The sequence below is a fragment of the Capra hircus genome, chromosome 13 (assembly GCF_001704415.2).
Source record: "Capra hircus breed San Clemente chromosome 13, ASM170441v1, whole genome shotgun sequence".
Taxonomy (NCBI): Eukaryota; Metazoa; Chordata; class Mammalia; order Artiodactyla; family Bovidae; genus Capra; species Capra hircus.
The window spans coordinates 62,761,018-62,778,816 of NC_030820.1; the positions used below are offsets into that span (position 1 = coordinate 62,761,018).

Genomic DNA, 17,799 nt, shown 5'->3' on the forward strand with positions numbered 1-17,799 from the left:
CTCTGTCGTCCCCTTCTTCTCCTGCCTTCAATCTTTCCCAGCATCAGTCTTTTCCAATGTGTCAGTTCTTTGCATCAGGTGGCCAAATTATTGGAGAACTTGTTACATAGTAAGTCTCTAAGGAGGGGCTGATGAAACATAAAGGAAGATGAGAGAGAGGTCTGTGTGTGATGGGGAATCCAAAGGAGGCAGGAGGATCCTTGGGAGACCAGGATGGGTTTTCTGTGAGGTTGGGCTGGGAGGGTGGCTGAGGTGGGTATTGGGGGTTTATATAACAGAAATGGGGTCCTCCAGAGGCAGGGATGGAGGCCCATGTGAAAAGGAAATGGAGGTTCCCAAAAAGTGGAAGCGGGGGGTTATGTATCAGCCAAGGGGAATCTCTGAGATGATGGGGGATTAAGACCAGGCAGAGAGGAGATTCATGTGGGGAGAGGCCAGTGGCTTCCAATACGTAGAGATGGTGGTTAGTGTGGGAGGGGGAATGAGAAGTCTACAAGGGAAGGGACTCCATGTTGCACAGCTGGGCAGTAGTTCTGTATTAGGTGGAGATGGGAGTCCTTGCAACCAAGTTGGGTGGTCCAGATGGGATAAGAATAGGGGTTGGTGTTGCAAAGGTGGGGATACCGTGTACTATGGAAGTGTTCGGTCCATGTTGCAGAGTTGTGAGGTGGCACGCGGTGGGACAGAGGTCTGTGTCATGAGAGCTGGGAGTCAGTCCGGTGGGGGGGACGGGGTGCAGAAAACAAAGTTTGGTGGTGCCTCTCTGCGCCAGAGATGGGATTGGGGGGATGAAGTGAGGCCGGGATAGGAGCCCATGTGCACCGCTGACAGGGTCATCAAGGCGGGGCTGGGAGAGTCCTGGTATCCTGCAGGTCCCACGGGTCATTCCCGGCTTTCGGGGGTGGTGAGGGGGCTCGGCGGCGGCTCCCGGGCGCCCCCTGGCGGATCCGATCCCGCCGCCGCCGCTCCCACAATGCTTGCGTAGCCCGGCTTCGGGCTTCAGCAGCAGCGGCAGCTCCAAAATGGCGCAGACTATCTTCGAGGCCCTGGAGGGTGAGCGGCGGCGGGGCCGGGGGAGGCGGCTGTTCCGCGTTGTGGCCCCTCCCGCCGCGAACCCGCCGCGCCGGGCTCAGGGCGCGTGGCGGCCGCGGGGCGGAGGGCATCGGGGCCGGAACAGCCGCGGAGCGGGAGGGGCACGGACGGGAACAGCCGCGGGAGCCGAGGCCCGGCGGGGGTGGGGGACCGAGGGGCCTGAACAGCTGCGGAGTTGAGGCTCAGTGGTGGTGGGGGGCGTCTCGGGAGTGGAACAGCCGCGGGAGCCGGGGCCCGGCGGAGTGGGGGGCCACGGGACAAGAACAGCGGGAGAGGGAAGGCCCCGGCGGGGGCGAGCACCGAGACCGGAACAGCCGGGGAGGGCTGGCGCCGCGGGGAGGGGCGTCCCGGACCGGAACAGCCGCAGCCGCCAGGGCCCCGGGCGGGCGCGCGAGCTGGACGCGGGGAGCAGTGTCCTGGAGAGAACAGCCGGGGGTGGGGTGCAACCAGGCTTGGAACTGCGGGGTGAGCTAGGCTGCCCGGCGGATGTGAGGCTTGGGAAGGGCTGCACCCAGTGGGAAAATGGTGGGGATTTTCCAGACAAGAATACTGGAGTGCGTTACTAATACCCTTCTCCAGAGGATCTTCCCCACCCAGGGATCTAATCTGGGTTGCCCACATTGTGGGCAGACTCTACCCACTGAGCCATTAGGGAAGCCCCTGAAGAGCTTGCGTTGAGCACCAGCTGTGTGCTTTGTGCTTTGGCATAGTGTCTAATTTGGACAGCAAAGGATTGATGCCACCCAAAAGCAGCAAACAAACACTGGGTGCCTACTTTGTGCACTTTTCTGGGGTGCATGGTCTTAAAAACCCAGATCAAGAAAGGATGGATGCCAACGGTGTGGTTGACCGGGCTACCGAGTTCCCAGACCCAAACCAGCAAACACTGGGCACCTGCTGGTTATCCTGTGCTCTGTCAGATCCTAGCACGTGAATGGCCCTCAGGCTCTGGGAATTGTGAGCTTTGGAGCCAGGCAAAGGCAGAAGTCTCAGACCGTAAAGAATCCACTTGCAATGCGGGAGACCTGGGTTCAGACCCTAGGCTGGGAAGATTCCTTGGAAGAAAACATGGCAACGCACTCCGGTATTCTTGCTTGGAGACTCCCCATGGACAGAGGAGCCTTGGCGGGCTACCGTCCATGGGGTCGCAAAGAATCAGACACGACTGAGCGACTCCACACAGCACAAAGGTAAAGGACCTCCATGTGCACTTGCTGGGAGCTGGAAAGGATGTCTTGGGGAACTCAGAGCCGGGCAGAGTTGATGCAGGGGCGATACAGATCCAAGAATGCTCTTAGAGGAATGAGATGAGCACACACATAATCAGAGTGCAAACTGAAAGTAGGCTGGATTCGTGGTGTGTGGCTGAGGCTTTGAGTCCTACAACTCCTCAGGAAGTCTCGGTCGCGTGTCTTTTAACTTTTGGAGGATCAGAATTCTTTCCTAGAAACCTCCCTAAAGGTTCAGTTTTAGGAATACTCATTGGTGAGGGACCCAGAAATTATATAATTATAGAAAAGGTAATCAGTAAAAGAGGACAACCTCAGCTGGCCTTCAGTGCTGTGATGGGAGGGCCAAGTCAGTGGATGAGAGGCCAGTAGGATGAGGTGAGATCTACTTCCTCTCTAGGTTCAGGGACTCCCTCAGTGTTTGAATTTTCACTGCAAGAATGTGTGTATTTTTGTGTGTGTTTTTTAAAAAATAATTTTGCTTTTGCCTTTGTTATTACTTTATCTTTGTGCTGGGTCTTTGTGGCTGCACAGGCTTTCTCCCGTTGCAGCAAGCAGGGGCTACTCGAGCTGTGGGGCCCATGCTTCTCATGGCCGTGGCTGCTCCTGTTGCAGAGCACAGGCTCTAGGGTGTTCAGGCTTCAGTAGTTGCAGTTCTAGGGCTCAGTAGCTGCGGCTTACCAACTTAGCTGCTCCAGAGCATGTGGAATCTTCCCGGACCAGGGGTTGAACCTGTGTCCCCTGCATTGGCAGGTGGATTCTTAACTGCTGGACCACCAGGGAAGCCCTGTTCATGTCTGTGTACTGAGTAATGAAGAAAGGAAAGGAAAAATCAGTTCCTTGGACTGTGTGATTATGCTGGGGTTGGAGAAGGGCAGCAGAACTGTGGGGATCCAGGGGTGACCCAAGCAGTGGGAACTGCATTTCCAAAAAGCCTTGGGGTAAGAGAGGTCTGGGGTTCACAGAAGTTCATGTGAGCAGCTAAAGATGATGTTTGTGAACTTTATCTTGGCATCAGTGTGGAGCTAAGAAGGAGTTTTCAGCAGGGGGGCTGCACAAGCTAATGTATGTTTTATGAAGTTCACCCTGGCTGCCCTGAGAACCGACAGGAGGGGCCAGAGTGGCAGCAGGGAGCTGAGACCACTGCGGCCGTCCTGCTGAGAACTAATGGTGGCCTGGGCCCCGAGGACAGCTCGGGGGATGGAGAGAAAGTGGATCTGAGAGAGCTTTGGGAGACAGACTAGGCTAGACTTCCTGAAGGGCTAGAAATCAAGGTGGGAAGGGAGATAGGTTAAGGAAAGAATCAGGGGTTGTCTCAGGGGCTTTGACAGGGTGGGCAGTGGCACCCTATTCTTACTGATGAGAATCACTAGGAGAGGAACAGACTTAGGGGTGAGGAACCACACATTTAGTTTGAGTTTTAGATTTGTTGTTCTTCAGTTGCTAAGTTGTGTTGGAGCTTCAGCATTAGTCCTTCCAATGAATATTCAAGGTTGATTTCCTGACTCATTTGATCTCCTTGCTATCCAAGGGACTCTCAAGAGTTGTCTCCAGCACTGCAGTTCGAAAGCATGAGTTACAGAGGCATAGATAGGCAGCATTTTTATCAAGCACTTTATTTTTTTTTTAGGGCACTTTTAGGTTTACACAGTTGAGAGGAAGATGCAGAGACTTCCTTTGATCTTACACATTCATAACCTCCCCTTTAATCAACATAACTCACCAGAGTGGTACAGTTGTTACCAAGAGTGACCCTGCACTGATGCATCATAAGCACTCAGAAGTCCTCATTTCTCTTTTTTTAAAAAAATGATTTACTTGTTTTTGGTTCTGCTGGGTCTTCACTGCTGCACGCGGGCTTTCTCTAGTTGCGGCGAGTGGGGGCTGCTCTTTGTTGTGGTGCACAGGCTTCTTGTGTTGGCATCTCTTGTGTGTGTGTGTGTGTGTGTGTGTGTGTTGGCATCTCTTTTTGCCAGCGCAGGCTCTAGGCTCTCAGGCTTCAGTCGCTGTGGCTCGTGGCCTCTAGAGCTCCGACTCAGTAGTTGTGGCCCACAGGCTTAGTTTCCCCTTGGCGTGTGGGATCTTCCCGGACCAGGAGTTGAACCCGTGTCTCCTACATTGGCAAGCAGATTCTTATCCACTGGACCACCAGGGAAGTCCCCATCATTTATCTTAAGTCACTGTTCGTGTTGTACATTCTACCGCACAACTGTATAATGACATATATCTACCATTATTGTATTAGCATATAGAACATTTTCACTGCAGTAAAAATTCTCTGTGTTCTGCCTGTTCATCCGTTCCCCACCCCCGCCCCGCCCCCGGCAACCACTGATCTTTTTATTGTCCCCGCAGTTTTGACAGGCAGTATTTTTCATTTACTTGATTTTGGCTACACGGATCTTCATTGCAATGTGTGGGCTTCTCTAGTTGCGGCCTGTGGGATTTTAATTCCCCAACCAGGGACTGAACCCACATCCCCTGCATTGGGAGGGGGATTCTGAACCTCTGGTCCACCAGAGAAGTCCCAGGCAGTATTTTTTTTAATTAAACTTTTTATTTTGAAATCTTTTTGGTTCTGTAGCTTCATGTGCAGATGTAGAAATAATACCGGGAGATTCTGTTTATCTTGTCACCGAGTTTCCCTCAGTGTAACATCCTGTAAAGCTACCCTATAATATTACAACCAGTGGCTCTACAGAACCATCCTTCCACTGCAAGATGTTGCTCTTTTTATAGCCACATCCACCTCTTCCCCTGCTCCCTATCCCCCATGTCTGGCACCCTGATCTGTTGTTCTCTGTTCTCCGTGTCTTTCTTTTTTAAATTGGGGGGAAATTGCTTTACAGTGTTGTGTTGGTTTCTGCCATGTGACAGCACAAATCAGCCATGATTATACATATATCTCCGTTTCTAAAATACTATCATTTCAAGGATGTCATGTAATTAAAATCATCAAGTATATAACCTTTGAGAATGGCTTTTTTCACACATTGTAATTCCCTGGGATTCATCCAAGTTGTTGCTTATATCAATAGTTTGGCCCTTTTTATTACCGAGCGGTGCTCTGTGGTGTGGATGAACTGCAGTTTGTTTAACTATTCACCCACTGAAGGACATCTGACTTGTTTCCAGTTTTTTACTATTATGAATAAAACCACTATAAACATTCAGGTACAGGTTTGCACACAAATGCTGATGTGCAGTTTTGCATCATGATAGAAGATTTACTGAACCTCATTCTGGGGAGGATGGACCCCAGAATGGTTTGATACTTAAGATAATAGGGAGAACTAGATGAGGGTGAGTGAGGATTCTCAGGGAGAGTGGAAGAGTGAGAGGCGAGAGAGAGCCAGACAGAAGGAACCCTTCAAAACAGAAATATTTAGGAGACAGACAGGAGAAGAAAGTGAAGGAAGCAGGGAAGTAGCAAGTGGAAAGATGGGAGAAGACCCAGGAAGCTGGCGCCCTGGAGCCTTAGAAGAAGGTGTTTCAAGAAGAAATGTCCAGCGCTGCTGGCTTCTCTTTGGTGATTCTGGTGGAATGATGGGGGATTAAGCCCCCTGGAGTGGGTAGAGGAGGATTGTGAAGTGGCCAGAGGAGATGGAGGGTGTAGACAACTCTCACTGGATGCTTGATGTTGAAGGGAAGAGAGATGAGAACATGGGTTCAAAGGAGGGTATCTAGAGAGACCTGAATGTGTGTAGCTGCTGATGAGAAGGAGAGGTTGTGGGCACAGTGTGAGAGGGGCCAGCTGGTGGAGAGTGGCTTCTGCAGGAGCTGGAGAGGATGGAGAGAAGGCTGGCCTCAGGAGATGCACAGCCCATACCGTCACAGGGAGAAGTATGGATTCAGCCTGACCGCAGGATCAAATGCTTTTCAGTGAGGGGCTGGGGTAGGTGTCCAGGTCAGAGCTGAGAGGTTGACTGTGAGGACGGAGAGAAAGAGGCAGCCCTCTGGGTTATTTGGGAGGGAGGTAGTGTGCCTTGGGGAACACTTAGGTGTGAGGGGCCTGTCCTCCAGCTGGTGCCACGGCTGAACAGTGTACTACTGAGGATCGCAACAGTGATAGCTGATTGGAAAATGTAAACGTGGTCAGCTTCTCAAGAACTGCCCCCAACCCCTGACCCAAACCCAGATTGCACTGTTTATTGAGGATCTGAAAAAATAAGCACACAGGAGAAAAAACAGGAGAAGCCCAAGTACAAACAGGTTTGTGGCATTTGTTGGGTGTGGTTGGGGAAGACTCAGTAACATGATTTCCAGAGGGGTCATTGCCCTTTGGATTAGACTCATCCACGAGTAAGAGAGAAGCCCAACCTAGCAGTGGCTTAAACAGGCTAGAAGTTTATTTCTGTCACGTGGGAGTCCAGAAAAAGGCACCCTACAGTGTGACAGTGGCCGTGTTCTACCAGGTCCCCAGAGGCCCAGGATCTAGCCAGTTTTTTGCCCTGCAGTGCCTAGGGCCTGGCCCTTGTCCTCATGATCTGGGATGGCAGCTGGACTTCCCACCATCATCTTCTTGTTCTAGGAAGCAGGATGGAGGATCGGACAAAGAAGGAGATCTCATACTGGGTAGTTTTTAAGAAAACTTCCCCAAAACTCCTATTGGCCAGAACTTAGACATTCGCTAGCTGCAAGAGTGGAGAAGGCAATGGCACCCCACTCCAGTATTCTTGCCTGGAAAATCCCATGGATGGAGGAGCCTGGTAGGCTGCAGTCCATGGGGTCGCGAAGCGTCGAACACGACTGAGCGACTTCACTTTCACTTTTCACTTTCATGCATTGGAGAAGGAAATGGCAACCCACTCCAGTATTCTTGCCTAGAGAATCCCAGGGATGGGGGAGCCTGGTGGGCTGCCGTCTGTGGGGTCGCACAGAGTCGGACACGACTGAAGCGACTTAGCAGCAGCTGCCTGCTGCAAGAGTGGCTGGGAAATGTAATCTTTCTTTTGAGGCCATGTTTCTAGCCCCAAATCTTGGGTTATGTTACAGTAGAAGCAGGAGAGAATGTATATCAGGGCATGGCCAACCACTTCTGCCATCAGGGCCTTGCAGTGGGTCTGGCTTTTAAGGGTGAAGTCACAGCAGGATGCTGAGTTCACCTTCCAAAAAGACTGCTTTTCTTTCTTCAGGAATGGACAATCAGACTGTCTTGGCCGTCCAGTCATTGTTGGATGGCCAAGGAGCAGTTCCTGATCCAACAGGCCAGAGTGTCAATGCACCCCCTGCTATCCAGCCACTGGGTGAGTATCTGCTTAGGTTCATCAGCGGGAAGGGTAAGGGGCTTCCTGTGAAAAACAGGTGGGGCTGATGGGGGGGTGTGGGAGTGAACTGCCCACTGTGGTCCCCAGGTTGTCCTCTGGTGCCTGAACCCTGTCCCCTTCCTCCCAGCCTGCATCTTCAGGCTCAGACCTTTCTCTGCTTAGCTCTGAGGCCACTGGTCCTCAGTCCCTTAGTAAGTGTGGGGATCATGACAGAGAATGACTAGAAGCCCTGATGTTTGTGCCTTTGACCCAAAGTAGTTCCTCAGACTCCTCTCTATGAGACTAAACATGAGTCTCTCCAATTTACAACTCAGGCTCTTGAGACAAGAAGAGGGCTTTCTTTAGAGCCCTGTGTGAGTCTGTGTGTTCATCTATTCATGCTACAAAGATTTTTGAGTACTTGGGAACCATGCTGGGGACAGAGAGATATGCACCTAGTTTGAATCCTTGCTCCTGAAGTTTGGCTCTGTGACCTTGGGCAGATGAATTAACCTCTCTGTGCCTCAGTTTCCACGTATGTACAATGAGGACGATAGTCCACCTCATAGTAATCTTGTGAGGGTGCTTGGGATTTGGTTTTAGCTGTGGTAAATAAGAAATGCAAATTTCTTGTAATTTGTACACGATTAAAGTTTCCCTGTGGTATGAAGTCCCAGTGACTCAGACCCCTTCTTCTGCATGGCTCTGCCGCTCTCAGCATGGGGTCCAAGATGGCTGCTCCAACCTCCCACTTTCATTTCCACACTCCAGCCAATAGGAAGGGAGGAAAGAAGGAAGTGGAAGTCATACCCCTTTGTTTCAAGAGAAAATTGTATAGACAGAATACGTCTTCTCTTATCCTATTGGTCAGAGTTTAGTCACATGACATGTCTAGCTGTAAAGAAGTCTGGGAGATATGTTCTTTAACTAGATGGCCATGTTTCTCACTAAAGTTTATATTGTTTAAGAAGGAAGAGTGAATATTGAAAACTTTGGCACACTACGTAGCCTGTGGTGGGCCTTCAGTTTTACAGGCATTCAGCAGACATCCACTGAAGGCTTCCTATGTGCCCAGAAAATATTGTAGTTATGGTGATAAATAAGAATATTTCCTTCCCTTACAAAATATGTTGGTGATGGGGAAAATGTGATGAGAGGCTTGCTTAGAGGAAGGAACTGGGAACATTGCTTCAGGAGGGCTTCCTGGAGGAGGTGACATCTAGGCTGAGCCTTGCAGAATGAGTCATTCTGGAAGAGGCAGCTTGGCAGGGGGAGCAGGGGATGCAGAGGCACCCAGGGGTGTGATCATGCAGCCCATTTGGGGACTGGTGAATAAATAAATTCAGGCAGGATAAAGATTCTGACTGTCCCAACCTTGAAGCGAAGCCACCTTACTATTTCCTGATTTCTGATTTTTGTGATACCTGTGTGAACCTGGCTGGATATTCCCAAAGGTACTGATGTGATTTGAAAGTTCATAGGAAGCACAGAGTTGATGCTTGACCCTCAAGCACTGAGTGATGGAATGCCACTAGTGTGCCTTTCTCATGGTCCAGCCATGGGCCTTCCATTTCTCACTGATGCCCTCTCCGTTTTTATTGCTCTTTTCCCGTTATTTCTCTCCTTCTGCTACTCTGCGGGTGTGACCCTTAGATGATGAGGATGTCTTTCTCTGCGGGAAGTGTAAGAAACAGTTCAACTCGCTTCCAGCATTTATGACCCACAAGAGGGAACAGTGCCAAGGGAGTGCCCTGCCCCTGGCCACAGTCTCACTGGCCACCAACAGCATCTACACACCTTCGGCAGCACCCTCAGCCGTCCAGCAGGCCCCGCCTCCTCCCAATCGCCAGGTATTCATTCATTCGTTTTGTTCATTCAGCTATTCAAGTCTTTTTTGAGCGCCCGCTGTGTGTCATGCTCTGTGTAGGCACCAGGGGTGCAGGAGTGGACAAACAGACCAGGTCACTGCTATCGTGGCTAAAGGTAAGATAGACACCACCCAAAAGACGTGTTGAGATGGACTTCTCCCAGGACCAGTGCAGAGGGGGGTACCAGGACAGGGCTGGGAGGTTTTGCCTTTTTGTATGTGATGCTCAATGGGATGAGGTCTGAGAAAAGGTGACATTTGTGCAGAGACCTTGGGAGGTGAGAAATAGTCACGCAGCTCCTTGGGGAAAGAGTATGCTGGGGGCAGATCAGCAAGTGCAAAGGCCCTGAGGCAGGAGTGTGCTGGGTTTATTCCAGGAACAAGGAGGTGAGAGTGGCTGGAGCCGAGTGAGTGAGGAGGAGGGTAAGAAGTGATAAGTTGAGAGAGGCAATAGGGAGACCCTGGCAAATCATGTGGCGTTTACTCTGCTTGAGATCAGAGAGCCATGGGAGGGTTTTGGGCAGGAGAGGGATATGGTCTGATTTATGGAGAAGGAAATGGCAACCCCCTCCAGTATTCTTGCCTGGAGAATCCCATGGACAGAGGAACCTGGCAGACTACAGTCCATGGGGTCACAAAGAGTCGGACACGACTGAGCGACTAACAGCAACAGCAACAAATACTTCAATTAGATCACTGCAGCTGCTGTAGAGACCAGATTTTTTGTTGTTGTTCAGGAAATAACTTTTTATTTTATATTGGAGTCCAGTTGATTAACAACATTGTGTTACTTTCAATACAGCAAAGTGATTGAGTTTTACATATACATTTATCTATTCTTTTTAAAATTCTTTCCCCATTTAGGTTGTAACATAGTACTGAGCAGAGTTCCCTGTGCTATAGGATAGGTCCTTGTTGGTTATCCATTTTAAATATAGCAGTGTGTACGTGTCAATCCCAAACTCCTTAACTGTCCTTTCCCCAACCCCTACCCCAACAGATTTTGATGAGAGTCAAAAGAGAAAAGTCCAGAGACCCATTAGGAGACTACTGTATAAATCCAGCAGTGGGTGGTGGTGGGTCGCTTGACCAGGATAGTAGCAGTGGAGTGGAGAGAAGGGATGAGACTTTAGAAATATTTTGAAAGTGGAATTGGCCAAGGCAGTGGCTGGATTGGATGTAGGGTGTGAGATTAAGAGGAGGCAAGTGTGCCCAGAGTTGGAGTTGCCATTAACTGAAGTGGGGAGAACACGGAGGAGATTTGGAGTTCAGCTGCTCATGTTGGATTTGAGATGCCCACTGGACCTTTAAGTAGAGGCGATGAAAATGCAGACAGATAGACAAGTCTAGAGGTCAGGTAACCACGCTGGGGGTATCTGGAGAAGCTTCCAGAGTCCTCAGTCAGGAACACAGTTCTAGAGCAAAGACACCGTGGATGGGAGCTCAGAGGGATTAAAGAATCCCCATAAAGGGGGCTGGGCTTGTCCCAGGATGCCAAGTCAAGGGGTTAGATTTCCCTTTGACTTCCTTTTATCTGTTTCTTCCTCTAAAATGATGAGTCTCCAACTTCTGGGATCTAATGCCTGATGATCTGATTAATAATAATAGAAATAAAGTGCACAATAAATTTAAGGCTCTTGAATCATCTGAAACCACCCCCCTGTTCCGTGTCTAGTCTGTGGAAAAATGGTCTTCCTTTTTGGTCCCTAGTGCCAAAAAGGTTGGGGACTGCTGCTCTAAAACATTAATCTTCCCCTGTGGTTGTATACACATAATTCCTGCCATCAGGATAAACATGTCCACCCCCAGATCCCTAGGACACTGTGCACTGAAACTTTTCAAGTTACCACAGACGTTTCCTAACACAGAACATAGTCATTTTTCTTACTTCTTGATTATGAGTTTTGTTTAGTAGACAATGTTCCTTCTCTCCTGACTTTTCAATAGGAGAGAGGGAAATTCTTCCAGTCCTGGGCAAGGAGAAAACCTTAGCACACAATCAATTGGTTAGGGGCAAACCCAAATCCCTCTGCCTAAGTGAGCTGGATGGACATGGAAATGATTTCCCATTTTTTTGTCCCAGGCTAATGCATGTGACATTGTAAAAATATGTGTCACTGCCTTTCATGGCAGCGACATGGGGTGCATTCCTAACCTGCCCAGGCTGCCCTTGCTTGGTTGAGGGCAAGGACTTCTGTTGGAATCGGGAGCTCATTTGCTGCTGTCCCCAGGGGTCCTATAGACAGGTGACTTAAGAAGATGCCAGAAAAGGCAACAAGTAAGCAAAACACCCTTGCATTTACAACGGGAAAGTCACTGCGTGTTTGACACCGTCTTGTAAGTTCTGCCATGCATCTTTGCTGTTAACCTGAGAGCATATTATTATATTTTCACATCCTTACTGAAGTACCCACAGGAGTTGCATAGTAGTATTTTTTGGATTTTTAAAGATGAGAATATATAATGTACATATTATTATAAAATTTAATTTTCCATGCAGTACCTCTTACTTGCCGTCTATAGTATTCTAGCCATGACTGTATTACATGTTTTTAAATCTAGCCTCCTATTGATGGACATCGAGGTTATTTCCAGTTTTTCACTATTAGGGAAAAGGCTGTGCAGAGTACTCTTTTTTTTTTTTATGGTCTCCTTGTGGACAGGTGTGAGTGTTTCTCTAGGCCAGAGGTCAGGAAAGATTGTTGCTGGATTATAGGTTATAGGCATTGCGGGGAGGTGTAACTTACTCTCCCCGTTTGATAGATGAGGAAATGCAGGTTGAGAGAGGTGGTGTGACTTTCCCAGGGTCGTGTGACAGGGCGCAGTAGCAGAGGTGGAGATGTGGGACTCCAGACCCAGATCTTTTCTACCATGCCGTCTGCTTCCTTCCAGAACGTCAGAGATGTTCTTTCCGTCTTTCTCTCACTGTCCAGATCTCCACGTACATCACAGTGCCCCCATCCCCGCTGATCCAGACCCTGGTGCAGGGGAACATCTTGGTAAGCGACGACGTGCTCATGTCCGCCATGTCAGCCTTCACGTCCCTGGACCAGCCCATGCCCCAAGGCCCCCCACCTGTGCAGGTAAGGAGGTGGCCAGTTTCTTATAGGATCTTGATTTTTGGTCTGCAAGTTGATTCCTGCAGATTCAGAATCTTGTAGAAAAAAGGGGGCTTGACCCCAGCTCTTCTTCAAGCTAAGGACGACTGTCTGCTCTCCCTTGGCCAGCCCTCCTGTGGATGGGGAAGCTGATGTGTTCAGCTAGGACCCACAGCATGACTTTGGGGTTTCATAGCCATAGTCCAGTTCTTCTGACTCATACTTTTATTCTTTTGTAAAGAATTACTGTATTTTTTTAAATTTTGTCTGTGTTGGGCCTTCTGTGTTGTGCATACAGGCTCTTCTCCGGCCTTGGAGACTGGGGGCTACTCTTCAGTCGTGGCGTACAGGCTTCTCACTGCAGTGGCTTCTCTTGCTGCAGAGCACAGGCTCCAGGGTGAGCGGGTTTCAGCAGATGCGGCTCGAGGACTCAGAAGTCAGGGTTCCTGGGCTCTAGAGCACAGGCTCAACAATTGTGGCACATGGGTTTAGTTGCTAAGCGGTATGTAAGATCTCCCTGGATAAGGGATCAAACCCGTGTCCCCTGTGTTAGCAGGTGGATTCTTTACCACTGAGCTACTAGGGAAGCCCTTCTATTTTTATTCTTTGCGAAGTGTTCCATGTCCATTAGAAAAACACTAGAAAGTACACAAAGGAAAAGTTGTTTGTTTTTTTTTTTAATTATTCTTAATATCGAAAGAAACAGGGCAACCGACTGAATTTGCAATTCTTGGTTGGATTCTAGATAGGGTGTTGGGGGTTTGGGGTGAGGGAGGCCTTAAAGGCCTTATTGGGACACTTAGGGAGATTAGAATATGGAGGAATTTGAATATTTTAGATAATAGTATTACATCTGTTCAATTTTCTGTGTGTTCATCCAGTTGTTACATAGGTGGATGTCCTTGTTCTTAGGAGATGCATCTGAGTAATTTTAAAGAATCAAGTGTCATATTTTTAGCTTACTTTCAAGGGGCTTAACAAAACGCAGGTATATATGTGTGTATATGCACACACACGTGCACTGCAGATGCGGCAAGATGGTAACAACTGGTGAATTAAATGATGTAGAAAGAGCATTCATTGTATTCTGTTTGCAACCTTTTTGTAGGTTTGAAATTCTACAGAATAAAAATTGGAAAGTCAAACAAGCACTCTTAACTCCCTCCACCAAGAGAAAACACTACCAAAATTTTGGTTTCTGGATTTCCTGACCTTCGAATGCAAATAGAAATAGCTTTTTATATAAATATGTTTAAAACATACACATCTATATAAATGGATCTTATACGCGCTGTTCTGGAACTTGCTTTCCTTACTTTGTGCACTCAGTCGTATCTGACTCTTTGTGATCCCATGGACTGTAGCCTGCCAGGCACCTCTGTCCATAGAATTTTTCCAGGTAAGAATACTGGAGCCTGTTGCCATTTTCTACTCCAGGGGGTCTTCCTGGCCCAGTGATTGAACCTGAGTCTCTTCTATGTCTTGCATTAGCAGGCGGATTCTTTACCACTGCACCACCTGGGAAGCCCTTTCTTACTTTGCCTTTTGTTTAACATCATTTCCTATCTATGCCTACAACCCTACATCAGTATTTACTGAAGTGTTCCTCGGAACAGTGGCTCCTTGGGATTTTCCAGTAGAAAAAGGATCATTGGTCCCAGCAGCCTGAGGGGGAAGCATTGTACTTCTTCCCTTGCTCTGTCCCTGGGTTTTTCCTTCAGTAAATACTTCAGAAATGCTTTAGATTTTGTCAACCCTGATTTTTCCCCCGACATATTTGACCATGGAGCCCAAGGAATTAAGAGAAGCACCCTTTATTGAATACTGATCAGCACCATCACTGTAACAGCCACAAAGGATTCTGTTCCATTCCAGGTGGATGGACCATCCTCTGTTTAGCCAAACTTCCAATGGGAGGACATGTAGTCGTTGCCAGTTTTTGCTATTATAAAAATGACAAGTAACATCTGTGTATGGTTATCTTTGCCTACCTGGTTGATTTTTTTTGTAGAATCAATTGCTAGAAGTCAGTGGCTGTGTTTCAAGGATCCACAGCCACCCACACATTTCGTGACTCTCTAGAAAGACTCCCAGGACTCAGGATGCTTGTGCTCTTGGCTGGTTTAAAGTAGAAGGATACACAGCAGGACCAGCAAGGAGGAAAGACCCAGCAACTGGAGTCTGCAGGAAATCAGCGTTCTTCCAAGTCTCCAGCTTTCTTTGCCTCAGGAAAGTGGGGAGAGGCTGCTCAGGGGGGCACATGGCATTCTCCAGCAGTCAAGAATGCCCAGAGTTTCTGCCAGGAAAGAACACCATTGACTCTAAGGCCAGGGCTTCTGTTGAGGATGTCATGTAGGCTTCCAGCCACACAGCACAATTCCAGATACCTAGGTGGGAAGGAGTTGTTCACCATAAATCACATTGTTGTGCAAACTGTCTAGGTAGTTGGTACACTAGGGCCAGTGCCCCAGGTGGGCAAAATAGCCTCATCACCATAGGGAACCTGCAGGACTTCCCTACAGTCCAGTGATTAAGACTCCGAGCTTCTAAGGCAGGGGGCATGGGTTTAATCCCTGGTCCACATGACACACAGTGCAGCCAAAACAAACAGAAAACCAGGGAACCTTCTTCAAGGCAGGTTCTCAGATGCCAGTTCAGAGCCAGTCCTACAAGCAAGCCCTTCTAAAGACAGCAACATTAGGCCCGCTCTATGAGCTCATTTCTGCACAAGCTGGGCCATTTCTGCTAACCTTCATAGAGAAAAAGGGCAGCAATACCAGACTGTGGCTCCTTGGAATTCTCCCATGATTTGGTTTCCATGCCTGCTCTCTGCCTTTTCCTCTCTTCTTCCCACATGACTGGCTAAGGCAAGTATCCTTCCCTGCTGATAAATCAGACAGCTGGTCTCAAGAGGCTATGACAATTTAATTTTCTCTTGTGATTTCAGAGTAACCTGAATATGCATCCTGCACCAAACTACCTGGCCCAGCCTCCACCTCCTCCTCCGCCCCCTCCACCGCTGCCCCGCCCCCTCCCCCCCAACCCCCGCCACCCCCACCCCAGAGCCTGGGCCCCCCTGGGCGTCCCAACCCTGGCGGGAATGGCGTGGTGGAGGTGTACAGTGCCACGGCACCCCTCACTGGGAGTGGAACGGTAGAGATCCAAGCACTGGGAATGCAGCCCTACCCACCCCTGGAGGTGAGCAGAAGCTGGGGCTTGGGGTGAAGGGGGAAAAGCTGGTCATAGTCGTCACGGGTAACCTGAGCCTTTTCTGATGCCAGACATACTGTGGAGCCTTTTCTGATGCCAGACATACTGTGGGGGCAAAACCAGCTCAAGCTATCATACGTGTAAAAGTAAAATGCACCCCATGAGAAGGTGGAATGAAGCAGGGGTTGTAGCAGAAATACAAGCTGCCCTCAGAGAGGACTCAGAACAGTCAAGAAAATGCTTGCCTTTGGGGAAAGGATTCCAAAATTATATATGTGAGTGTCTCATATGTTGTAACAAGCTAAGTGTATCAGTTAGCTGTGACTGTGTAAGAAATACAGTATTTGGGGAAAGATGTTTATTGTTCTCACGTCTGTGGTGGTCAGCTTGGCAACTGCTAATCTTGGCCGGGTGCTCCCACATGTCTGGAGGTTGGCTGACTGGCTGCTGCTCTAGAGTGGCCTAGGGTGGAATAATCAGGTGCAGTGACCCAGCTCTCCTCCACACATCTTTCCGTCTCAAGCAGGCTCCCCAGGCATGGTCTCACCGCAATGGTGGATGTGCAGTAATGCAAGCGGAAATGCTCAAGACTTCTTGAGGCTTAGGCTTGTAAGGGACACAGGGTCACTTCTGCTGGTGAAAGCAGGTCACAGGGCCAGCTTAGGTTGAAGGAGTACGGAAATAGATGCCACCTCTCTATGGGAAAAACTGCAAGTCACACTGGAAAGGGCCTGGGTACCAGAAGAAGTAAAGAATCGAGGCCATTCAGTCAGTGTACAGGCATACCTTGCTTCATTGCACTTTGCCAATATTGTGTTTTTTGTCGAGCAAGGCTATCCGTGCCATTTTCCCAACAGCACTTGTTCCCTTTGTGTCAAAAGTTTGGTAATCTTTACAACATTTCAACCTTTTTCATTGTCATTATATCTGTCATGATGATCTGTGATTTTTGATGTTATTAGTATTACTTGCTGAAGGCTCAGGTGTGGTTGGCATTTTTTTTAGCAATAAAGTCAAAAAAGTTTAATTAAGATACATACATTTTTTAGGGTATAATGCTATTGCATACTTAACAGATTATAGGATAGAGTAAATATAACTTTTTTTGTAAACTGTTTTTCATAAACGTAACTTTTATATGCACTGGAAAATAAAAAAACCTCTTGTGTGACTTGCTTTATTGTGATGTTTGCTTTATTGCAGTGGTCTGTAACTGAACCCACAATACCTTCAAGGTGTGCCTATGCCATATGTACCATATTAATTTCTGGCTGAAGAGTTTCGAACCACAGGCAGTGTACTCTCAAGGCACTGAGACTTCAGAACCATGCCAGGCACAAGTGCTAGGGGGCATGGTTATGACAGAAGGAGCCTGCCTGCACTTGAGGTCACATTATCTCAGACTCACTCTAGAATCCAGCCATACAGACATTCTATGCTAGGTAGTCTCTCTGGAAAGAGAACTAGACTGGAGGAAAATTCCACCACCAGCCATGTAATGGTATACCCTGCAGGGGGATTTTCCCTACCCTGGGAGAATAAAGCAAGGACTTGGCTGAATTTTTAAAAAATTAATACATGTGTATGTATGGCTGAGTCCCTTTGCTGTTCACCTGAAACTCTCACAACGTTGTTTGTTGATCAGCTAATACCCAAATGCAAAATAAAATTGAGTCACCAATTGATCAGTAAAAATGACTTGTAAATTTTGTATTTAAATAAATAAATATTATTTAAATTTTCAAAAATAATTTAGCTAGTGAGATGCTGAGAGGATGATGGTGGCCTCATAGACAGAGGGGCCAGCATAGGAATAGCCACTGTTATTTATTTTTCATGTAGACAAAGAGTGCTCTCTGAAAATAGCCTGAATCGCCTTTGATTTTGCATCCTTGGCACCTAGCAGAGACCTTGCCTGTGGGACACCCATAGTCGGTATCTGAAATAGGGTGCTTTGTCCTGTTTCAGAGAAGAGACTCTAGAATGGGAACTCCCCTTGTAGAGCTGTGAGGATAATGAGAACTAACCCAGTGGCAGCCATATCATTGCTCAGGAAT

At 48.3% G+C, this 17,799-nt stretch overlaps 1 protein-coding gene across 1 annotated transcript in view; it reads left to right on the top strand.

Moving 5' to 3' along the window:
• ZNF341 (zinc finger protein 341) overlaps positions 982-17,799 on the top strand; it is a 41,767-nt gene continuing 24,949 nt past the window's right edge. Inside the window, 6 exon segments of the mRNA XM_018057729.1 lie at positions 982-1,053; positions 7,457-7,567; positions 9,221-9,417; positions 12,368-12,517; positions 15,480-15,552; positions 15,555-15,730. Coding sequence (XP_017913218.1) covers positions 1,023-1,053; positions 7,457-7,567; positions 9,221-9,417; positions 12,368-12,517; positions 15,480-15,552; positions 15,555-15,730 — 738 coding nt within the window. The 5' untranslated portion in view covers positions 982-1,022.